Source organism: Mytilus galloprovincialis, chromosome 6, assembly GCF_965363235.1.
Source record: "Mytilus galloprovincialis chromosome 6, xbMytGall1.hap1.1, whole genome shotgun sequence".
Lineage (NCBI taxonomy): Eukaryota > Metazoa > Mollusca > Bivalvia > Mytilida > Mytilidae > Mytilus > Mytilus galloprovincialis.
The window spans coordinates 100,534,777-100,555,365 of record NC_134843.1 but is presented as its reverse complement, the minus strand read 5'-3'; the positions used below and the strand labels follow the sequence as shown (position 1 = coordinate 100,555,365).

At 32.7% G+C, this 20,589-nt stretch overlaps 2 protein-coding genes across 2 annotated transcripts; one reads left to right on the top strand and one right to left on the bottom strand.

Annotated features, from left to right (window-relative positions):
- The first annotated feature begins 330 nt into the window (after positions 1-330).
- LOC143078464 (uncharacterized) lies at positions 331-1,891 on the top strand. The gene has a single exon (XM_076253324.1). The coding sequence runs from the start codon at positions 376-378 to the stop codon at positions 1,762-1,764; it is 1,389 nt and encodes a 462-aa protein (XP_076109439.1). The 5' UTR covers positions 331-375; the 3' UTR covers positions 1,765-1,891.
- A 15,686-nt stretch (positions 1,892-17,577) lies between these two features.
- LOC143080954 (forkhead box protein C1-A-like) lies at positions 17,578-19,482 on the bottom strand. The gene has a single exon (XM_076257153.1). It carries the CDS (start codon positions 19,275-19,277, stop codon positions 17,889-17,891), a length of 1,389 nt encoding a protein of 462 aa, XP_076113268.1. The 5' UTR covers positions 19,278-19,482; the 3' UTR covers positions 17,578-17,888.
- Between the last annotated feature and the right edge of the window lie 1,107 nt (positions 19,483-20,589).

Below are 20,589 nucleotides of genomic sequence, written 5' to 3'. Positions count from 1 at the left end.
GCTTAATTTAAAGGAATTCGTCATGTTGTAGAACATTAGAATAACATTAACGGTACTAGTGTTACTGCAACAGATGCGCATTTTGATAGTAAGTGTCTTTTTAGGGATGCTTGAGGCCCAAATATTTGAAACTACAAAACTTAGGGCGCAGGACGTTTGCGCTTTTTTACCTGTAAAACGATAGGACATTTGCGCTTCAAATACTATGGACATTTGCGCTTTTAATTTTGATTCACCTGTATTAAATTGACCGGACATTTGCGCTTTTTACCTATAGTCGACTACCTGTAATCTTAATGAGAAGTAATCATTACGTAAATAAATTTAACTTACATGTATATTTGTCATTAGATAGTTCACATTTAAACAGTGAACATGGATTTTAAAGTTATAGTGACAAGTAAAGAAAAAAAATGTATATGTCTTGATGGATTTTTGTATCGTTTCGACCAAACCCTAAAAATTGGAGACCTTTCATGGAGATGTACTGTTAAAAACTGCAATGCAAGGATTAAAACGGACAGTGGGACATCTAATATTTTGAGTCAGAAAAATGATCACAATCATGAACAATGCGACGACAGAAAAATTGAGCGCCATCAGCTAAGAGTGTATGCAAAACGAAAGGCTGCTGACGACCTCACACAGAGACCATCAAAAATCATTCGTGCTGGATTGAAAGATGTTGGTGAGGATTCTTTACATCCTAAGGATTTAAAGTCTGTTTCAAAGGCAATGTATAGAGTGAGAAGGAAATCCCAACCGAATTTGCCTAAGTCAAGAGAAGAGGTTCACACTCTCTTTGAAGGTTATCCTGTACAGACCTCAAAATTCGAAAATTTTCTTCAAGTCAATGACAGAGAAAATGGAATAATCATCTTTACATGTACAACCAATTTAGAATGCTTGTGTTATGTTGAAGAAATTTTTATGGACGGAACATTTAAATTTTGCCCTAAATTTTTTAATCAGCTCTATACCATTCATGGATTTAAAAATGGGAACTATATTCCCCTTGTATTTATTCTGTTGACTGGGAAGTCTGAAGAAATATATCATCATTGTTTTACCAAACTAGTTGAATTATGTAATGATAGAAATTTGACTTTGAAACCTAAGACGGTTCATGTTGACTTTGAAGACCGGGTTATGGTTGTAGTTAGAAATTTATTTCCATCAGCCCTCTTGAAGTGCTGCCGTTTCCATCTGTCCCAAGCCTGGTGGAGAAAAATTCAAGCATTAGGACTCTCTAAAGAATACAAGGAATGTACAACTGAAGTGGGAAAATGGTTGCACAAATTTTTCGGACTTTCTTTTCTTCCGGATGCAGATGTTGAAGACTCTTTTGTTGAAGACATGATGGCTGAAGCACCTAAAGAACCGAGATGTTCCAAATTTGCAGACTACCTGACAGAAAATTACGTTACAACTGAATCAAGATTTCCACCAATATTATGGGCTGAACAGCCATCTTACAGTAAGCGTACAACAAATGGTCCAGAATCATTCCATGCTCACTACAATGCACAGTTTTACATGACTCATCCTGCCATTTTTATATTTTTGAAGACCATTATTGAACAACAGTCAGTAAATTATATTAAGATTCGGTACATTGATGAACAGGCTCCCCAGTCAAGAATTGAGAAGGAGAAACTCGATCATTTATTTGAGATGTGGGCTAAGTTCCAATCAGGGCAGATAACAAGAGCAAAATTTGTTCACTCATTGGGCTTCAAATATCAAGCTAAGACTGACTTGTAATTGTGATGACAGTACTTGATTTTATTTCTTAAGAATGTTTACTTTTAGCTGTACATAAACTTTTAAACATATATCAACAATGTGCTATGACATGAATGTGCTATAATGGATTTTTAAACTTTTAACCATAAAGAATGACTTTAACTCTGCCAGGTCAAACCTGCCGGTCCCAAGCCCGGATAAAAGAGGAGGGAAGTCATAGATATATATATATATATATATAAAGCGCAAATGTCCTATGTAAAAAGCGCAAATGTCCATTTTTAAAAAGCGCAAATGTCCTATGTTTTGAAGCGCAAGTGTCCACAAAAAAAAGCGCAAATGTCCTATGAAAAAGCGCAAACGTCCCGTGCCGAAATACTTATCAGCTCTTCAATTTTGGAATAAGTTTTCGGCACGGGACGTTTGCGCTTTTTCATAGGACATTTGCGCTTTTTTTTGTGGACACTTGCGCTTCAAAACATAGGACATTTGCGCTTTTTAAAAATGGACATTTGCGCTTTTTACATAGGACATTTGCGCTTTATATATATATATATATATATCTATGACTTCCCTCCTCTTTTATCCGGGCTTGCCATATTCATGGATTGGTATAGATAGTGTGGACTAAATGTAATTAGTCTGTTATCTAAATGACAATCATAACACATCTTGTGTTTTTAACTGAAAGGTTACGTCGACATAGCATCTTGTATTAAAAACTTAATAGAATTAATATTAGAGTGTGCCCTGCTCGGCGAAATAATTATATATCAGTCAAAAACCAAAATGAGCCCCAGTTTTCATCAATATTGGAAACTGTAGCAGTATGCTAACATCTTACCCTCCTAGTTATATTTCTTGCCTTTGTAAGGTAATATGTAATATACATTAGAATGAACTACATCTTTGACTTAAGTTCTTTATTACATTATCAATTCTCTAACTGAAAAGAATTTTGTGTAGCAGTTTTAAAACAAATTTGTCATTTTTTTCACAAATGATACATGATGGTCTTGAATACTGGCGTTGTTTATCATTACGTGTTATATTATTCTTTTTATTTGTCTTTTAACCTGTACTGTTTAATCTGTTTTGATCATTTGAGGTGGGCTGATAATTATACATCGCCATCGTGCTATTATGCTATGGTTACTTCTGTATTCTTACATGTCTTTCCTTTCTGCTAATGTGCTTTGTTTAGTTGACACATTTGTTTCTTCAAGTTTATATTGGTTTTGATGACACAAAGTTGACTGCAGCACTTCTATTTCTGACATTTGTACCTATTATGTCTTTTGTTTTGTTCACACTTTTGTGTCAATATAATGGAATTTTACGCGACTTGCATACAAGTGAGTATTTGTAATTGATATGCCCTGAAGGGCCCTTTAATTACGAAAGAAGATGATTTTAATAAAATCAACAAAGGACGACAAAAGGTATTAAAAAATAACTGGCAAGGAACCAGAGCTTTCCATGAGGGAGATGTATTTCTAAATTTCAGGAAACTTCCAAATTTTGTAACTGCAAATTTCAATATCACAATCGCCGTATTTAGGAATGATGGAACACAAATTGGATTAATTTAAACTATTTTTTAAAGATTTCTTTCTCTCACATTCCTATAATGTCCTCATATCTTTTGTTTCTTTTAAATCACATTTAGTTCAGTATCTTTCCCACTGACATCACTAAATGTGTATTGTTACAGTATTTTACTCCTTATTATCAATACCTGCAGGTGTCACTAGCAAACAGGAATTTATGACCTTCTTAAGAAGTCGAATTCACTCCCTATATTTTTTTTTATTCGTGGGTGTTTGTCTTTTTGTCATTTTTTTCTGCAATGAGCTGTCGGTCTTTCTTCATGTAATGGATTTTATGAACGATTGTATCCATCTAAGTTTTGTTATACTTGTTCTTAGGATATTTGTATATCCAGTTTTGTATATTTGGAAACCACTTACCTGCAAATCATACCAACAACCAAATATTTGACAAGTGTGTTTATCAAGATGATTTTGTTACAATGAACATTTCTATATACGTTTTTAATTGTCTATTATGAACAGAATCTGTTTTGTGATAATTTTTCTTTGAATGATAAATTCCAAATTGACCCAATTTGGCAAAGTTGACGCGCGTCTGGCGTACTAAATTATAATCCTGGTACCTTTGATAACTATTTAACACACAGTTCTGATTTCTTGACCGGCTGTGTGGATAAAAAAAATGGTTTGTATGCTCGTAATTTTTCATTAATTTTGTATTTTTTCAATATATTGGCTTAGATCGTCACTAAAGAGACATTTAATGTCGAAGTGTAAACCTGGTACTGAAATAAAGGGTACCTGCTTTATTACAGCAACGTCTTAAATAATGTTAAGTAGTATACCCTGTTCAATAGTCATAAATCGATTTAACTGAAAATAAATTCGTGTCAAAAACTAAAACTACGGGAAACAGGAAACAAAACGGAACAACAAAAACAAACGCCAACATACATAGAAACGAACTATTTGATAACAACTGCCATGTTCTTCTTATTGTTTTATCATTTCAAAATAGATATATATTGTAGAGTTGTCACTGACTCAGACGTACTTATTAATATAATTATTTTCTGTGACTGTATATTACATTAATTTGTAGGATCCTTTACTATAGATAATTTAGCTGATCTGTAACAATAACATCTTCATGCCTTATATATCATGTACTGTAGTACGCCGCTAGATTAAAACTGACGAGGAAAGGTAACACACGGCCAGCGAAAGCTCTATTATTTGTAGAGCCCAGGTGGTCGTGTGGTCTAGCGGGACGGCTGCAGTGCAGGCGATTTGGTGTCACGATATCACAGTAGCATGGGTTCGAATCCCGGCGAGGGAAAAACCAAAAATTTGCGAAGGCAAATTTACAGATCTAACATTATTGGGTTGATGTTTAGACGAGTTGTATATATATATATATATATATAAAACATATTTAATGCGAACCTTTAAAGCTCTTTCGACGTGTACTTCCTAAAAAAACCATTTTCATTTGTAAAAGTAATACTTACTTTTTTAGCATGAGCATTTTAATAAAATTAAATACGACCAATTAATTATAAAATGATGAATGCTTGCCATCTCAACAATGGGTAATTCTTGTTTTAATTTTCTTAGGTATAGTATGAAAAAGTTAACTTAACTATCTTATTTTATTTTATTTTAGTTTTCAAAAAAAGAATGGGCTTTGCTCATTGTTGAAAGCTGTACGGTGACCTATAGTTGTTAATTTCTGTGTCATTAAGTCTCTTAATGAGAGTTGTCTCATTGGCAATCATAACACATCTTCTTTTTTATGTAAGTTTGCGACACCATTATATACATATTTTACTCTCTGGTGTTTTAAATAGAGACGCAGCAATGTTGGTTTTTTATCGTAGATGTGCACATAACTCTTGAAAGGGCTAAGAAATTAATATTTTGCACCTGACATTAATTTTTTAATATACATTGGTTCTATCGTTACAAAATGTGCCAAAACGAATTGATTCTCCAAGAATTCAGAAAGAAACTTGAGCAGGACTTATTTGATACTATGGACTTTCTCTTTTCTTTCATTAAAATTGTAGAATAACAGGTAACAGAAAATCGAATGTATTGCACAAGATTGCGCATAAAGTAAAAAATCATTATAAGTGAATGACAGTTTGACATAATTCATTTCCACGCAACACGATTTTTCCATTGATTCTTTTAAGAAAAAGATCCGATTTCTTTCTGTTTTGAGTTTTTCCCTAAATGAAGTAAAACAGTCATAATTTAGTATTAATCCAATCCCATATCCGGTATGTTTGATATGGGAATTGGCATTTTTGTGGATATATTTTTTCTTTTAACGTGGTATAAAATGTGGTCATCTTTTTCACCCATATCCACAATTGATAAAGTCATCATATATACCAGGATTGGAATTGTTAACGCCAGACGCGCGTTTCGTATAATTTAGAACTCACAAGTGACGCGCGAATAATAAACGTCAAAAAGGTCAATAAAGTACGAGGTTGAATAGCATTGAGGACCCAATTTTCCAAAGGGTGTTGCAGATAAGCTAAATAAAGGCAATAGTAGTATGCCAAGGTCTATTCATATTTTTCTTATCACTATCTGTTCTAAGTCAGTCTGTATCGTTTCTTTCGGAAAGAAACCAGTTGTTAGAATAAAAATTGGCTTACGTAGTCATTTCAATATCTTGATACTATTGTTGTCTGTGCACCAAATCAACCATTGCAGATGACTCAGCGGTCTTGCTTCAAATAAAAACATCTCGCCAAATATGACAAGAAAATACATTTGAAGATGATGAGAGCATTATTAATAGTATTTGGTATTAGGCTTATATTTGAATAATAATAGCTGATAGGTAAATATATAGACTCGGTTTGAAAATTTAACCGACAGGCAAAAACAAACAAAAAATCTACTTCGTAATGTTGCCTTTTTAACTTTTTTTAATTTAAGCGTCACTAATTTGTCTTTTTGGTAGACGAAATGCACGTATGAATAAAAAACATTACGCTTGTTATCCATAATAAATTTATTATAACTTGATTGCACGCAAGGTATACAATAGTCAGCAGGAAGAAATATCACAAATCTCAGCCACCACATTTTGATGATCTTTGATTAGGAGCCGAACAATACAGAGATTTACTTCTTTATATGTAAAGGAATATATATATTCTGACAATCTCTTATTTTCTTATTGCTTCATGTTGGAAATTTCGAAAAATAATATAATAAGTTGAAACAAAAGCTTGTCTTCATATCAAATTGTTTTCACGGCGAGTGTCTTGCAAGAAGCAAGTTGTGTTCACCTTCAGACGTCGTCCCCAATTTTTCGGGATCCATATTCCACATTTAATTTTAGTTTTCAATGTTGATTGTCCATTGTTTGTCGATATGTCTTATCTGTTTACGGGTTCATTCAAGTGTGAGTTCCAGAAGACAAGGTTGTGTGAAGAACTGTGCGCGATTTTAATTGTACATACTATTTTTATGCTCCGTTTATGGGCATTATGTTTTCTAGTCTGTGCGTCGTTCGTCTGTCCGTCCGTTCGTTGTACCATCCGTCCGTTCGTCCGTCTGTCCCGCTTCATGTTAAAGTTTTGGTTAAAGTTTTTGGTCGAGGTAGTTTTTGATGAAGTTGAAGTCCAATCAATTTGAAACTAAGTACACATGTTCCCTATGATACGATTATTCTAATTTTAATGCAAAATTAGAGATTTCTCCCAATTTTGGCGGTCCACTGAACATAGAAAATGATAGTGCTGATGGGGCATCCGTGTACTGGGGACACATTCTTGTTATCTGCACTTTAAATATTGGTGTGTCTGCCCCATGCATCAGTTCGAAAATACACCAGATGGCGGACTGAACTGCATATGGGAGAAGAGTTTGTAATTTGTTCATCTATTGACCTTCTTTGTGACTATATTATCTGGGTGTTAATTTTCATTTGTAATTATGATCTTGTAATTTTGTTTTAATTTCGTTTTTATTTTAATGACCTTTTGTCTAATTTGTCCTAGCTGTATTGTCCATTTTTTTTCATTTTTATTTATGCTATTCGACTTTGTGTTTGATTAAACCTCCCTGAAAAGTCGTATGTTGACAAAACGCGCGAGGTGCGTAACAAAGTATAAACCTGATATCTTTTATGAGTTGGATAGTCCGAACCACTACATGACATCATGTATTTCATGTACACTATTATCTAAACCTATTACTGCAATATATGACATTTGCTGTGAATGACATTGCATCTTTTGTTACCTTTATGTTTGTTTTTGTGCATCAGTAACCAGAAGCTTTGTCAAACCTCAAAATCATAGGAACATTGTTCCTTGGTACTTTGTTGCAGTACTCTGGTGTAGCAATCATTGAAAAGTTGTTTTAATTTAAAAAGTAAAATAAGAAAAATCTTGAACTCCGGGTAAAATTTTAAAAGGAACGTTCCTAATCAAATGGCAAAATCATAAGCTCAAACCTATCAAGCGAATGGATAACAACTGTCATATTCTTGACTTGGTACAGGCATTTTCTAATGTAGAAAATAGTGTATAAAACATGGTTTTAAAGCTAGCTAAACCTCTAACTGTATGACAGTCGCATCAAATGTTGATTTTCTTTACAACGTTTTTGTCAAATATTTAGCGATGATTACTAGTTAGGATTAAATGTATAAATGAACAAACTATTTGTGACTGGTTAGCTTTATTCATATTGCTGGGTTCCCTTGTTTCTTTAACTTTAATGCATATTGAAAACTAATGGCTTTTCAAACTCTTGTTTGAAATGAAAACAATATGCTTGGAGGATTGCAATGCATCTTCACAAATACTAGTACGTATAATAATATAATGGTAAAGTTGTACTAATTATACTTGTCAGTTAATGAATGCAATAAAAAATTAATCATTTGACCTTTGCTCATTCGATCATTATATCATTGTTTGTGACAAAAGATATCTTAGATAAAACGTTCACAGGAAACTGTTGTCAACGTCACCTGCATACACCCATTCATAGCTGTCACACAAAGGTTTGAAAATAATTTCAAAATGAATTTCTAAAAATGTATATACAATATAAAAATATATCAATATGGTATAATTCATACATTCACTTTGAAAAGCGAACACCATCTTTTGTGATTGATATTTTGAATGAGAGTTGAGAGTTTTTTCACTGTTCTGAAAAGTAAAGTTATTAAATAACAAAAATAACGTACTCCTCGGAAAATTCAAAACGGAATCTCAAACACATCAAACGAATGGAGAACAACTGAACAACTGCCATATTCATGGATTGGTATAGATAGTGTGGACTAAATGTAATTAGTCTGTTATCTAAATGACAATCATAACACATCTTGTGTTTTTAACTGAAAGGTTACGTCGACATAGCATCTTGTATTAAAAACTTAATAGAATTAATATTAGAGTGTGCCCTGCTCGGCGAAATAATTATATATCAGTCAAAAACCAAAATGAGCCCCAGTTTTCATCAATATTGGAAACTGTAGCAGTATGCTAACATCTTACCCTCCTAGTTATATTTCTTGCCTTTGTAAGGTAATATGTAATATACATTAGAATGAACTACATCTTTGACTTAAGTTCTTTATTACATTATCAATTCTCTAACTGAAAAGAATTTTGTGTAGCAGTTTTAAAACAAATTTGTCATTTTTTTCACAAATGATACATGATGGTCTTGAATACTGGCGTTGTTTATCATTACGTGTTATATTATTCTTTTTATTTGTCTTTTAACCTGTACTGTTTAATCTGTTTTGATCATTTGAGGTGGGCTGATAATTATACATCGCCATCGTGCTATTATGCTATGGTTACTTCTGTATTCTTACATGTCTTTCCTTTCTGCTAATGTGCTTTGTTTAGTTGACACATTTGTTTCTTCAAGTTTATATTGGTTTTGATGACACAAAGTTGACTGCAGCACTTCTATTTCTGACATTTGTACCTATTATGTCTTTTGTTTTGTTCACACTTTTGTGTCAATATAATGGAATTTTACGCGACTTGCATACAAGTGAGAGGTTTAGCTATTATGTTTAATCCACCATTTCTACATAAGGAAATGTCAGTACTAAGTCAGGAATAGGATAATTGTTGTCCATTCGCTTGAAGTGGCAGAGTTTAGGAACTTTCCATTTTGAATGTTCATTGGAATTTGGTTTTTTGTTTACTTCTTTCTAATAGATATAGTTACACACCTCAACAGTATACTCACAAGTGACACCATAAGTCATGAGAGAGAGAGAGAGAGAGAGAGAGAGAGAGAGAGAGAGAGAGAGAGAGAGAGAGAGATAACACACAAGAGGCTAATACATTTTCTCTTATAACTCAGATATCCAACAATTTATAAAGTATTTTAATCATTACCAAGCGGGCAATCAAAAATCATATGTCTGCAAAACAATAATGATCGCAATGATGGCTACTATATTTATAATATCAGATGTATCTATAAGTTTGACAATGTGTTGAGCTTTAGAAACTTTTGGTCGATGGTATTTTGTCATAAACACGGGAATCATCTGACTGTAACATTTGTTTCGTTCTGTCTGTCTTTAAAAAGATGTTTCTCGGAAACTTAAATCATTATAATACATTCCTCATACAAGTTAAATAATTCTGGGTCTAATGTTACTTTACTTGTGTTGGTTGGAGATGTGTTAAGACATAATAAATCAGCCCTCAACATAGTCGAAGGTTGAATATACTTGGAATTCGAAGTGGGTATTAATGTCTGAAGAACGTTTTCCTACCGACAAGAAGATGAAAAGGACATATAATAAACAATAATACCAAATCCGTACTTACTTCCAAACAATACATTAATTAATTGGTGAAATATTATTCCTATGCTTTACCGTTTGTGAGTTTTACAAAGCACTTGTTATTTCAAATAATAATAATAATAATTGCATATTATACAAAGTCAGTATACTATGTGGGGTGCGTGTTCCTAAGTCTTTAGTTTTCTATGTTATGTCTTAATTGTGTAGTTTTATTTGTCTGTATGTCTTTTTTCTTTTGTAACCATGGCGTTGTCAATTTATTTTCCATCTATGAGTTTACTGTCCCTCTCGTATCTTTCGCCCCTCTTCTAGTACTCACTTCCAAACAATAGATTTATTAATTTGTGAAATATGAATTATTCTAAAGGCTTTACCATTTCTTCGTTTATTAGTAATGGGTGATATACAAAGCATTTGTTACAGTACTTTCGTCAGTCACATACACAGTCCGTATGCTCACTTCGAAACAATTGATTTATCAATTGGTGAAATATGAGTACTTCTAGGTACGTTTGTGAGTTTTAATCGGTGATACAAAGCACTTGTTATTTTCGTCAGTCAGAATTTTGACACGCAACAGAACCATGTAGAGTTCCTAATGTCACGTGAAAAAACAGCGGAGCTTTGTGTTTTATCCCCTCAGACGTTTCACATTCTCTGCTATTTTGTTAAACCTGTCAGAATTGAGATTTCTGAGATTTGAAATGATTAAAAATTAACCTTAGATTTCCACAGCCGTCATTGCGAATCTAGGGAATAAAAGAAATTGTCTCACTAGGGGGCGTTCTCAGACTGGATGAAAAAAAGCATTTTGCAAAGAAAGAATTTAGGGTCAACACGTGTTTATATGGTTGCGGTAATTTTGAACAACTTTAATGAATTTAGCAGAGAAAATGGCAGTGAATGTCAGAAATGTTTGGAAATGGACTGGAAATGGCGATCAATCATTTAATGTTGTGCTGATGTATCTTCAAAAACACAAGTGTAATTGTCCATCAACTTTACCATTTTTTACTGATGCAATATTGCATGAAAATTCATAGTCTACATACTCTAGTATTTAAAAGAATGTTTTATTGTTCATATATTTTATGATAGTTTCTCAGACTTCTATTACACCATCTAAACGACGGTATATTATTTCTGCTTTATTCTAAGAAGTGCATTTTTATTTTCATTATCAACCATGCATTTATTTTTTTTATTAAACAGAGATATGATGTATGTGCCAATGAGACTGTACATATAAAAATATACAAACAATTTCAAAAGAGAAAACTCACGACCTGATTTATATACAAAACAAACCTAATAACAACCGACAAGTACACTCAACAACACCATGAAAGTCATACGTTCGGTCTTCGAAATAGTCTTTGTTCGGCTTAATATCACACGGCGGGTGATACTAAATGTGCAGGATCTGTGACAATTCCAAAGAACATTTGATCTACTCGTTTTTGTGGGGTACTTGTTGCTCAAACTTTTGAGTTCTTTTTGTAAGTTTTGCTTTGTGAACTATTGTGGTTGTCTTTTTTATCGGGTTTCTTTTGCAGTCATTGTATTGTCTGTTTTTCTTCGTCTGCAACTTGTTTAAGTCGATTTGATGTATATTTGGTTCAATCTAACAGAGAAAATACAATTCTTCATATTCATCTAAAGAATTCTCTAAGGCATAAAAGTTAGGTGCATTACCGTGACAGGGTAAAGGCCTGCAGTATTTCATTTTTTTAATTCAAACATCCCTTTTCCCCAATCAGTGAAGAACAGGAAAGATTGATTGATTGATTGTTGTTTGCTTAACATCCAGTGGCAAATATTTGATGTATATTCAGGACGAAGAACAGGCAAAAAATGACAATATAAAGCAATTCAGAAAAGCACTTGCATCCATTATGACGGTATTAGAGACGAGAAATACAGCTATACAGTAAAGTAAAATTGAGTAACATTGTAACTATATGACAGTTACAAGTAAACCAATATCTAAAATAATATTTATTGAGATCTACAGTTACGTACAATACAATATGGAATAACCATGTTGTGTTCTCCAAGAGGTTAAGCTGTTTATCTCTTCGTATACGAGCGTTGCTTCTAAATTACCCAAAATTTCATCGAGGTGGAAATGTTTAGAAACTTTAACGTTCAACCCATACATATGTGTACATTGTTTCCCCTTTGAAGTCTTTACACCAAGCCAGTTTTCTTAAATTAATTAGAACCGAATCATTCAGTCAGTTATAATTACGTGTAAAGCGAAAAGTAAATTTGTCAGTAGCTCTCACTGATCTGTTACTCTCATTTCCACAATTTGCTAATCCTTTGACGGTTGATATGCCCACAGCGAGTATGCATCATCTATGTAACGACCTGCTAGATGCATAAAATGAAGCTAATAGATTGAACAAAGACTTCGGTGATATGTATATTCCTCTTATTATAATCAGGATGGTCAAAAGTTTTGCATGTTCTATTTTTCTTGTTCTGATGATCTTTATTCAAATAAATGCACAGCTATATCCCAATGGGGTTGATGGCTAACGGAGCATTACTCGTGTAGTAAATGTAGTCATCATGCATGTGAATAATATCATACTGTCCATCAAGGACTTTCAATTGGAATATTGCTTATTCATATTATGTCTTAGAAACAGCTCCCCCCCCCCAATAAAAAATTAAATTGGAGGGGCATATTTTATCGTTATGTCAAACATAACACAATCCATTTTTTATTATACTCTCTTTTTTGGGGGGGGGGGGGGGGCACATAAACTAGTCTTTCCTTTTGGTTTATAAATCAATCTATTTCCTATGGTGAGTATACAAAACAATGTACTTTGTGTTTTGTTTTCGCCTATAAAACAATTGTGTCTGTCAAATAAATCCTTGTAAACCTACCTGTTCTGTGGTAATTTATTTCTGTCGTATTATGTGTTTTCCATGTGTTGTGCTATCGTAAGTACATCAACACTTCCCCATAATTCCTAATCTCTACATCTATATAGTATTCTAAGCCATCAGCTTCAGAACATCAGTTCACTAAACGTCTAAAATCATATACTGTTCTGCTTCGTTATAGTTTGGGGTGAGGAACTTGTTTGCTATACAAATATTTTGACCTATAGGTGTGGTCTGTAATTTTGTTATTCCTTATTTGGAAGAATAAAGTATGGTCGGTAGTCAAGTAAACTTCTAGGTTTGCCATACAGGGACTTTTAAAACAATGTTTCTGTAAGTTGTTCCTTGTGATACTGATATTTGGTTATGCAGTTGATTCAAATTGATTCAAAAGCAATAAAACTGGCATTGTTTTAACTGCCCAGCTTGCTCGGTTAATTTGAGTGTTTTATTGTACATTTTTAAAGCAACAGTTATAGTCACTGGACCTTCGGATTCTTATATTTTGCATCTCCTAATGACGTGCTTTTCTGAAACTGCTTATGAAGTTTTTACAGCAAATCCATTGGAGGTGTCTTAATCAATACTTAAGTTTGGGAAAACATGGTTTATTTATTAGACTAATGAGTCAAGTCGACGCAAACTTATGTGAACAGTTTGTTCTTATATCGTGTTGCTACAACACTGCCCCCCCCCCCCCCCGGTCCATATATATAAGTTAAAAGGGGGTAGAAATGCTACAAGATGTGCAGGTTATTAAAACTGCGCCACAATATTTATGTATCTGTACTTAATCTGGAATATGTAATGAAGATGAAATCCATTTTCTAATGCAATGCCCATGCTTAACAACATGTTGATCAATTAAAAAAATAATAAGAAATTTTGATTTCTATGATGGATACTATATATTTAAAGAGTGTCGAACAGCATAAACATTAAATGTGTCAAAGAGACAACAACCCAACCCAAAAGAATGATGTCAGATCTTTAAAGGTCTTTTATTTGTAGTCATTCTGTTTTCTTTGACTCGGGCTAATGAAAGTTTCAATTTTTTTCTGTTGGACCTTGCTTGCTTAAAAGAATGATTTATATGTAACGTGCAGAATTTCTGATTTGTTTACCCAGAAATAAATTAACCACGCCACATTATGTGTGTGCATTCCTCCACTCGTCAAAAATTCAGGGTTATAGTATATGTTTATTCAATAATGCACATTTATTTTTTTTTGGGGGTGTTTTTGGTTAACATTAACCCGACCGTTAGTTTTCTCGTTTGTTTTACATTTGTAATTTTGGTGCCACTTATAACTTGTTATGCGATACAAGTTATGTTCATTGTTGAAGGCCGTCGGTAATTCATTGTTCCTCAATTTTACGTCTTTTGTTTTGTCTGTAATCTGCCATTATACCACATTTTTTTATTTATTTTTTTTTATATTGAAGCTTATATATACTTACTTTCAGAAAAGTACCAAAATAAATTCAAGAATGATGAGGCTTTTGTTTTCAATCATAAAAAAAAATATCAAAATTTCCCAATTTATACATTCCAAGATGAACAAAACTAGTATGGTTTATGAAACACTAAACTACACAGTGAATACAATGATGCAAAGTGAAACCGACACAAAATTGAAAGAATATGTAACCTTCCTATTATTTGATACCATCGGAAAAAAATCAAAAAAAAAATATAATGACAATAAATTGTATTCTCCTGTATGTATAGAACCTTTGTTTTTGTAAATCTCATGCTCTTTATCCATGGGGTTGTGGCGACTGATTTTTTGTAGGGAAAGCCTCGTCAACCATCGAAACGATCCGTCAATGAAATAGCAACATGACTTAGCGAAAATTAATATTTAATCGCTGGAGAGCATAGAACTTGTATGTTTCATTTGTTTTTTAATTAGATGGATAACTTTATTTAAAGGGTCGGATTTGAATCATCTTTGACAGTTTGGTATTCACAACATTTATAGGCTCAGGATAAAAGTTTGGCATTTTTGAATCAGTCCATTGCTGAAGACTGTATAAGAGAGAGATGAAAGATACAACAGGAACATTCGTGTTTTTTTTTATATAGATTATATCGTTGGTTTCCCAGTTAAATAGTTTTACACTAGTAATTTTGGGGGCCCTTTATATATTGCTGTTCGTTGTTAGCCAAGGCTCCGTGTTGAAGACCGTATTTTGACCTATAAAGAGAGAGTTGTCTCATTGGCACTCATACTACATCTTCATATATCTATACAAACTCAAAAATAAACTGACACAAAACACAACAAAGAAAACATAAGACTGAGCAACACAAACCCTAGGCACCAAATACAATTTTGGGTGCTCCGGAATGGTAAGCAGATCTTGCTCTATGCCTTCGAAATTACTCATTTTGGTTATCATTGTTTCGTTGCTTTGTGGTTTTATTGTCGTGAAGTATATATCACAGACCTCCTATTGTTCGTTTGTTCGTGAGAATACCTTTTAGTTAAAAATATCTTTTCTCCTACTATTTTACCTCAATATTTAGAAATATGTTGTCTGCACTAAAGCACTATCTATTTATTTAAATGATTGAATTTAAAGTCCGTGTTTAGCATTATATGATTTCTTATCATTTTACTGTCGAAAAATTGTGAATCATGTATGGGTATAGCGAAAACCAATAGAATGAACCATTTTAAAGTTTTAAATATTGCGAGTATGAAAATATCATTAAATCGGGTACTTTTCCTTGCACAAATTAGCCAATGCACGTTTTCTTTAAACTTTTGTATTAAAAATAATAATCCAGTAAAATAACTCAGATAGTTAAGTTAAAAAAAAAAAGAGAAAGTTTCACCCAAATACATTTGATCATTAATTGTTTTACAAAGTTGTAAAATGTCTTGGTTTTTTCTAGTGACGCATACACTACAATTATTAACTTTTCTTTCTTATTATTTACTTATGTGTTTATTCATTTTGATTTTCTTTATTTCTTTATTGTCAAAAATCTTCAGATTTAATAGTTGCAGTCAGAAAATTATCAAATTTAAAAAACAAATTTAAAAAAAACACAAAAAACATATATTCAATGTATTCTTTATTTATTTTTATAAATACTCAGATCTGTTAAATTTGTATTTTGAACTGGAAATAAACTGAAAGCAACTTAATAAAGAAAATATTTGATTAAAAATCTAGTTTATGATAATATTTTTTAGTCAAATCAAATGTGTACTGTTTTACACTAAAACTGAGAATTAAAAATAATTTGTATCAAATAAAATGCATTGCAAAACTAAATGCAAAACAAAAATTAGCAAATATAATTTTTCCATGAATAAAATATAATGAAAAAGACAGAACTGAAGTCAGAATGTAAAAAAATGAATCAGCTTTACATGTTACACAAAACTGTGTGAAACCATCTGTTTTAAAGAAGAAAAAAAAACTAAATATAACTTTGTAACTTAACAATTTTCTACTGACGGCCCAATTTAAAGTTTTGTCAACAAAAAGTATAGTGTTATTTGATGTAGTAATAGTTTGTCCGATCAGTTTACATAACATTTCCTGTCAAGTGTAAAATGGCGATCAAATCTACTTCAAAAAATAACGGGAGGAATGGCGATCAAGTCTTCTTAAAAAAATAACGGGGGGAATGGCGATCAAGTCTACTTCAAAAAATAACGGGGAACAAATAGATCAAAGTTTCTGTAAAAATTGGAACTCAAAACTTTTGTAAATGACAAAAAGATCAAATTAATTAGTTTAATTTTTTTCAAAAGAAATTAATTTATGATTTTTATGATATTCTGAAGCTGAGTTTTTATAATAATTATTTCAGATTACCAAATGAACTCCCATCGAGTCATTCATAAAAACATTTGACCTACGACTTTTTTTTCAGAACCTCTTTTTATACGTACATGTTTCCCAAGAAGTATGAATTCGTGTAATTTCTAATAATATTGGTTTATATTCTAGTATAAATTCTACCGTGTCCACTTTTTAGGGGAAATCTATCCAATGAAATATAAGGCCGATGTAAAAATTCTTTAGCTTTCAGCTACAGATTGTATCATGTATTCTTAAATCAATATTTGATTTTAATTTGTTTTCTCTGAAATTAAATTTCAATGACATTTAAATATTTAGTTGTAATTATAATTTACTATAAACAATTTGAATTTGTTATTTTAATAACCATATAAAATCAAATTAATCTGTATTAAGAATATTAATAAACTTAACTATGGCATTAAATATTGTGGGAAACATTGTTTTCCTGTTTAAATTGTTCCATTCGTAGAAAATTCGATTGTTAATGAAAATAAAAATTAGAATATTCTCTCATCAGTCGAATACATGTAAAACGTCTATTAAAAATTGGGATAAAGCAAATGTCATATATATTTTAGTTTCGAACTTATATATACACATATTTTTTAATAGCTTCGTATTACTAAAAAAGAACATTGATATGAATACAAACATAAATTCAAAATTGATGTGTTTGCACAAACAAACAAACTAATTCGGGAAAATCAAATACATAAAAACTTTGGTTAAATATCATTTTAATTTTACACAAATATGCATGGATTCCTACATACCTTAAAACTGACACATTAATTTATAAATTGTCTTTTTGTTATCTGCCTGAATATACAATTAATTGGAATGTTCGAAAATTACACAATCGACAGAAACCTGTTGACAAACATCTTTCAGCGCGAGAGAAATACAGGTCAATGTAAATGTTAAACAAGCATTGCACTTATGAAAACTTTGTGAGAATAACCTCACACTCAAGTACATTTCCAGAACAAAGAACAAAATTATACATACGGTAAATAAATCTAGACAAGTCATTAAAATTTGCTGTATTCGCATGCATACGATTTGTAAGGGTTTCTAAATGCGGCAAGTTGGCAACTTGATTGAGGGTTTGTTTGACTCCCTTGCCCTAAAAGTCTTTGGCTTTCAAAAACGTCACGAACACTTCCAAAAGTTCCTCCAGGAAAATCGGCACCATGATGTGAAAAGTCAGCTGCACTTGAAACATACCATCCATTTGGTCTCCCGTACGATTGGAACATACTTGGGTTGACACTGTTAGCAGACGATAGCGTCGCGTGCGCGTGAGCTGGTGAGGGCGGGTCAATATTGTCCTCGTTATTGACACCAGATAGAGAATTGTTATGTTGAATGATAGAAGAGGTCGGATACGGGTACCCTGGTCCTTGAGGTGATGTCTGACCACATGATCCAATGTTCCGGTAAATATCGGTAGGTCTCGAGTACGGAATTGGCGGATTGATACTCTGTCGTCCGGATAAAAAGTTACATCCACTCATATCACAATTCGCGGAATTTTGCACTAAGTTCTCCACTGTAAAACTAGAAGGTTGGCTTGGTTCCAAAGGATCAGCTGGAATCGGTAGGGTATTTGGGCTCGGGCGCGATTCTAGCTGTGAATCTTGTAGGTTGTTAGAATTTTGAAGTTCAACGGGCTCCAACTTTGTTGAGACATTAGTTTCTAAAGGAGGAGATTTTCTACAAATGTCATACTTATGCGGACTACAGGAATTGTCAGAATACTCAGAATTTCCGCACTCACCGTTTCTTGCACTTTCATTGTCGCTGCTGTCGCCGTGTTTCAAGTTTAAATCCGTTTTGTCATCATTTGAAGCTCGTTCCATATCTTTCTTCTTTTTGAATCTCCTTCTCCTGCGTAAATAGCTACCATTATCGAACATATTGTAACTGTCCGGGTCCAAAGACCAGTAACTTCCTTTACCAGGCTTTTTATCATCTCGGGGAACTTTTAAAAAACATTCATTTAGCGATAGATTATGACGGATACTGTTTTGCCATCCTTGTTTGTTTTCACGGTAGAAAGGAAAACGATCCATAATAAACTGATAAATTCCATTTAAAGTGACTTTCTTGTCCGGAGTACTCTGGATAGCCATTGCTATCAGCGCTATATAACTGTACGGTGGCTTAACCATGTCCTTAGCACTTTGATGATGTCCGTACGGGGAGTAGGGAGACGGTCTACCCATCGCCGAGTATTGGTCCCCATACATTGCCGCCATGCTGTTGACGTTCATTGGTATATAACCTCCATGTCTGTAGTAATTCTGATCTCCAAACAGAGCTGGCATCATACTTGTTAGACTTGGTCCATTCGGCAAACTAGAAACTCCAGGGCTGTGATGGAATCTTTGTAGGGTTCCAGGCTGCATATTCACCATTTACGAACTCTAACGACAAATGTTTCGTGTTTTTCTCAAGAACGATCAGAATTCCTGTCGTTTTTTACAATCACTTATAAAATGTTTATATTGAAATGTCTGTTTTACACTTATTCTATACTTTGTGATCGAGTGACTGTTATTATAAGCAAAGATAGATTTGATCCTTTTACCCTTATAATCAACATCTCAAACCATTCCATGATGCCTTTCCAAATAAGGATATAAGCTCCGCCCATCCAATCAACGAGACCAATCAGATCGCTGTTCTTGTTTATCAATTATGAAAATGGCCACACACATTGGTTAAACAGACAGATGAAAAGTTTACAAAATAATTGACAATTTCCAACGAATTTTTCAATGATGGTATACATTTAATGAATACAAAATTAATTTTCTAATAAGTGGATCTGAATGAAAGATAGATTTCTTTAACCTAAGCTGACAAGCGAAAACTAACAATTCACCTTTAATCTAAATCTCGCCATGCGCTTATAGAATCAAATAAAAGAAGTTTCAATTTTTGTTAAAAATTAAGTGTTAAAACGATACCTTTTTCGTCAGACTGAATTATGCAAAGTTTGCAGCTGAAAATTCGTACGACAGGGGAAAAGGAAGAATGTACGATCAGACTTATAAAAATCAACTTCTTTGAAGTACTTGCTTATTTAAATAAAGGTTTCGGGTTATTTTTGTTGAAATGATATCGGATATATAAATTAAAAGTCGACCATTGTCAAATAATCTGAAACAATTTATCAAAAGATAAAAAAATAAACTCACGAAAATATATAACGAAACTGAAGAATGCCTATGAATAAAAAACTGTCGAAAATATTAGTTAAGAAGAGGGAACCTGGGTATTCATACCGTTGGCTATTTTCCACGCAGTTACTCAAATTTCAGACAAATTATGACAATAATGTTGTTAATTATTCCCACAGCAAGAGCTAGAATTATCACACTGAATGTATATCCGTTTGTAAGATAAGTAATAACAAGCAGAAATCATACACAGATGGGTTCCGTTAACTGACGAAGATACCAAATAAATTGCTTACACATTTTGACAACTTAAAAAATGGCATAGTTGGCAAAATGTGCTTTTTGCATACCTCTAACCGAGAAGTGAAATTATTGATCTCTCTTAAAAAAAATTACGAAGTGCTGAAATAAGTGTTAATGCAGTTTTTTACAGTCGGAAAAAAATAAAATCTGACATATTCGATTTTAGGATCTTTTATTTCTTGCTTCGGATTTTTCGCTTTTTTAATACATTTTTTTCTCTAAATACTTTTCACTGGTAAAC

Coding starts and splice junctions, on each gene's coding strand:
- LOC143080954 (XM_076257153.1), bottom strand. CDS start 19,277: ATGGTGAATATGCAGCCTGGAACCCTACAAAGATTCCATCACAGCCCT.
- LOC143078464 (XM_076253324.1), top strand. CDS start 376: ATGGATTTTAAAGTTATAGTGACAAGTAAAGAAAAAAAATGTATATGT.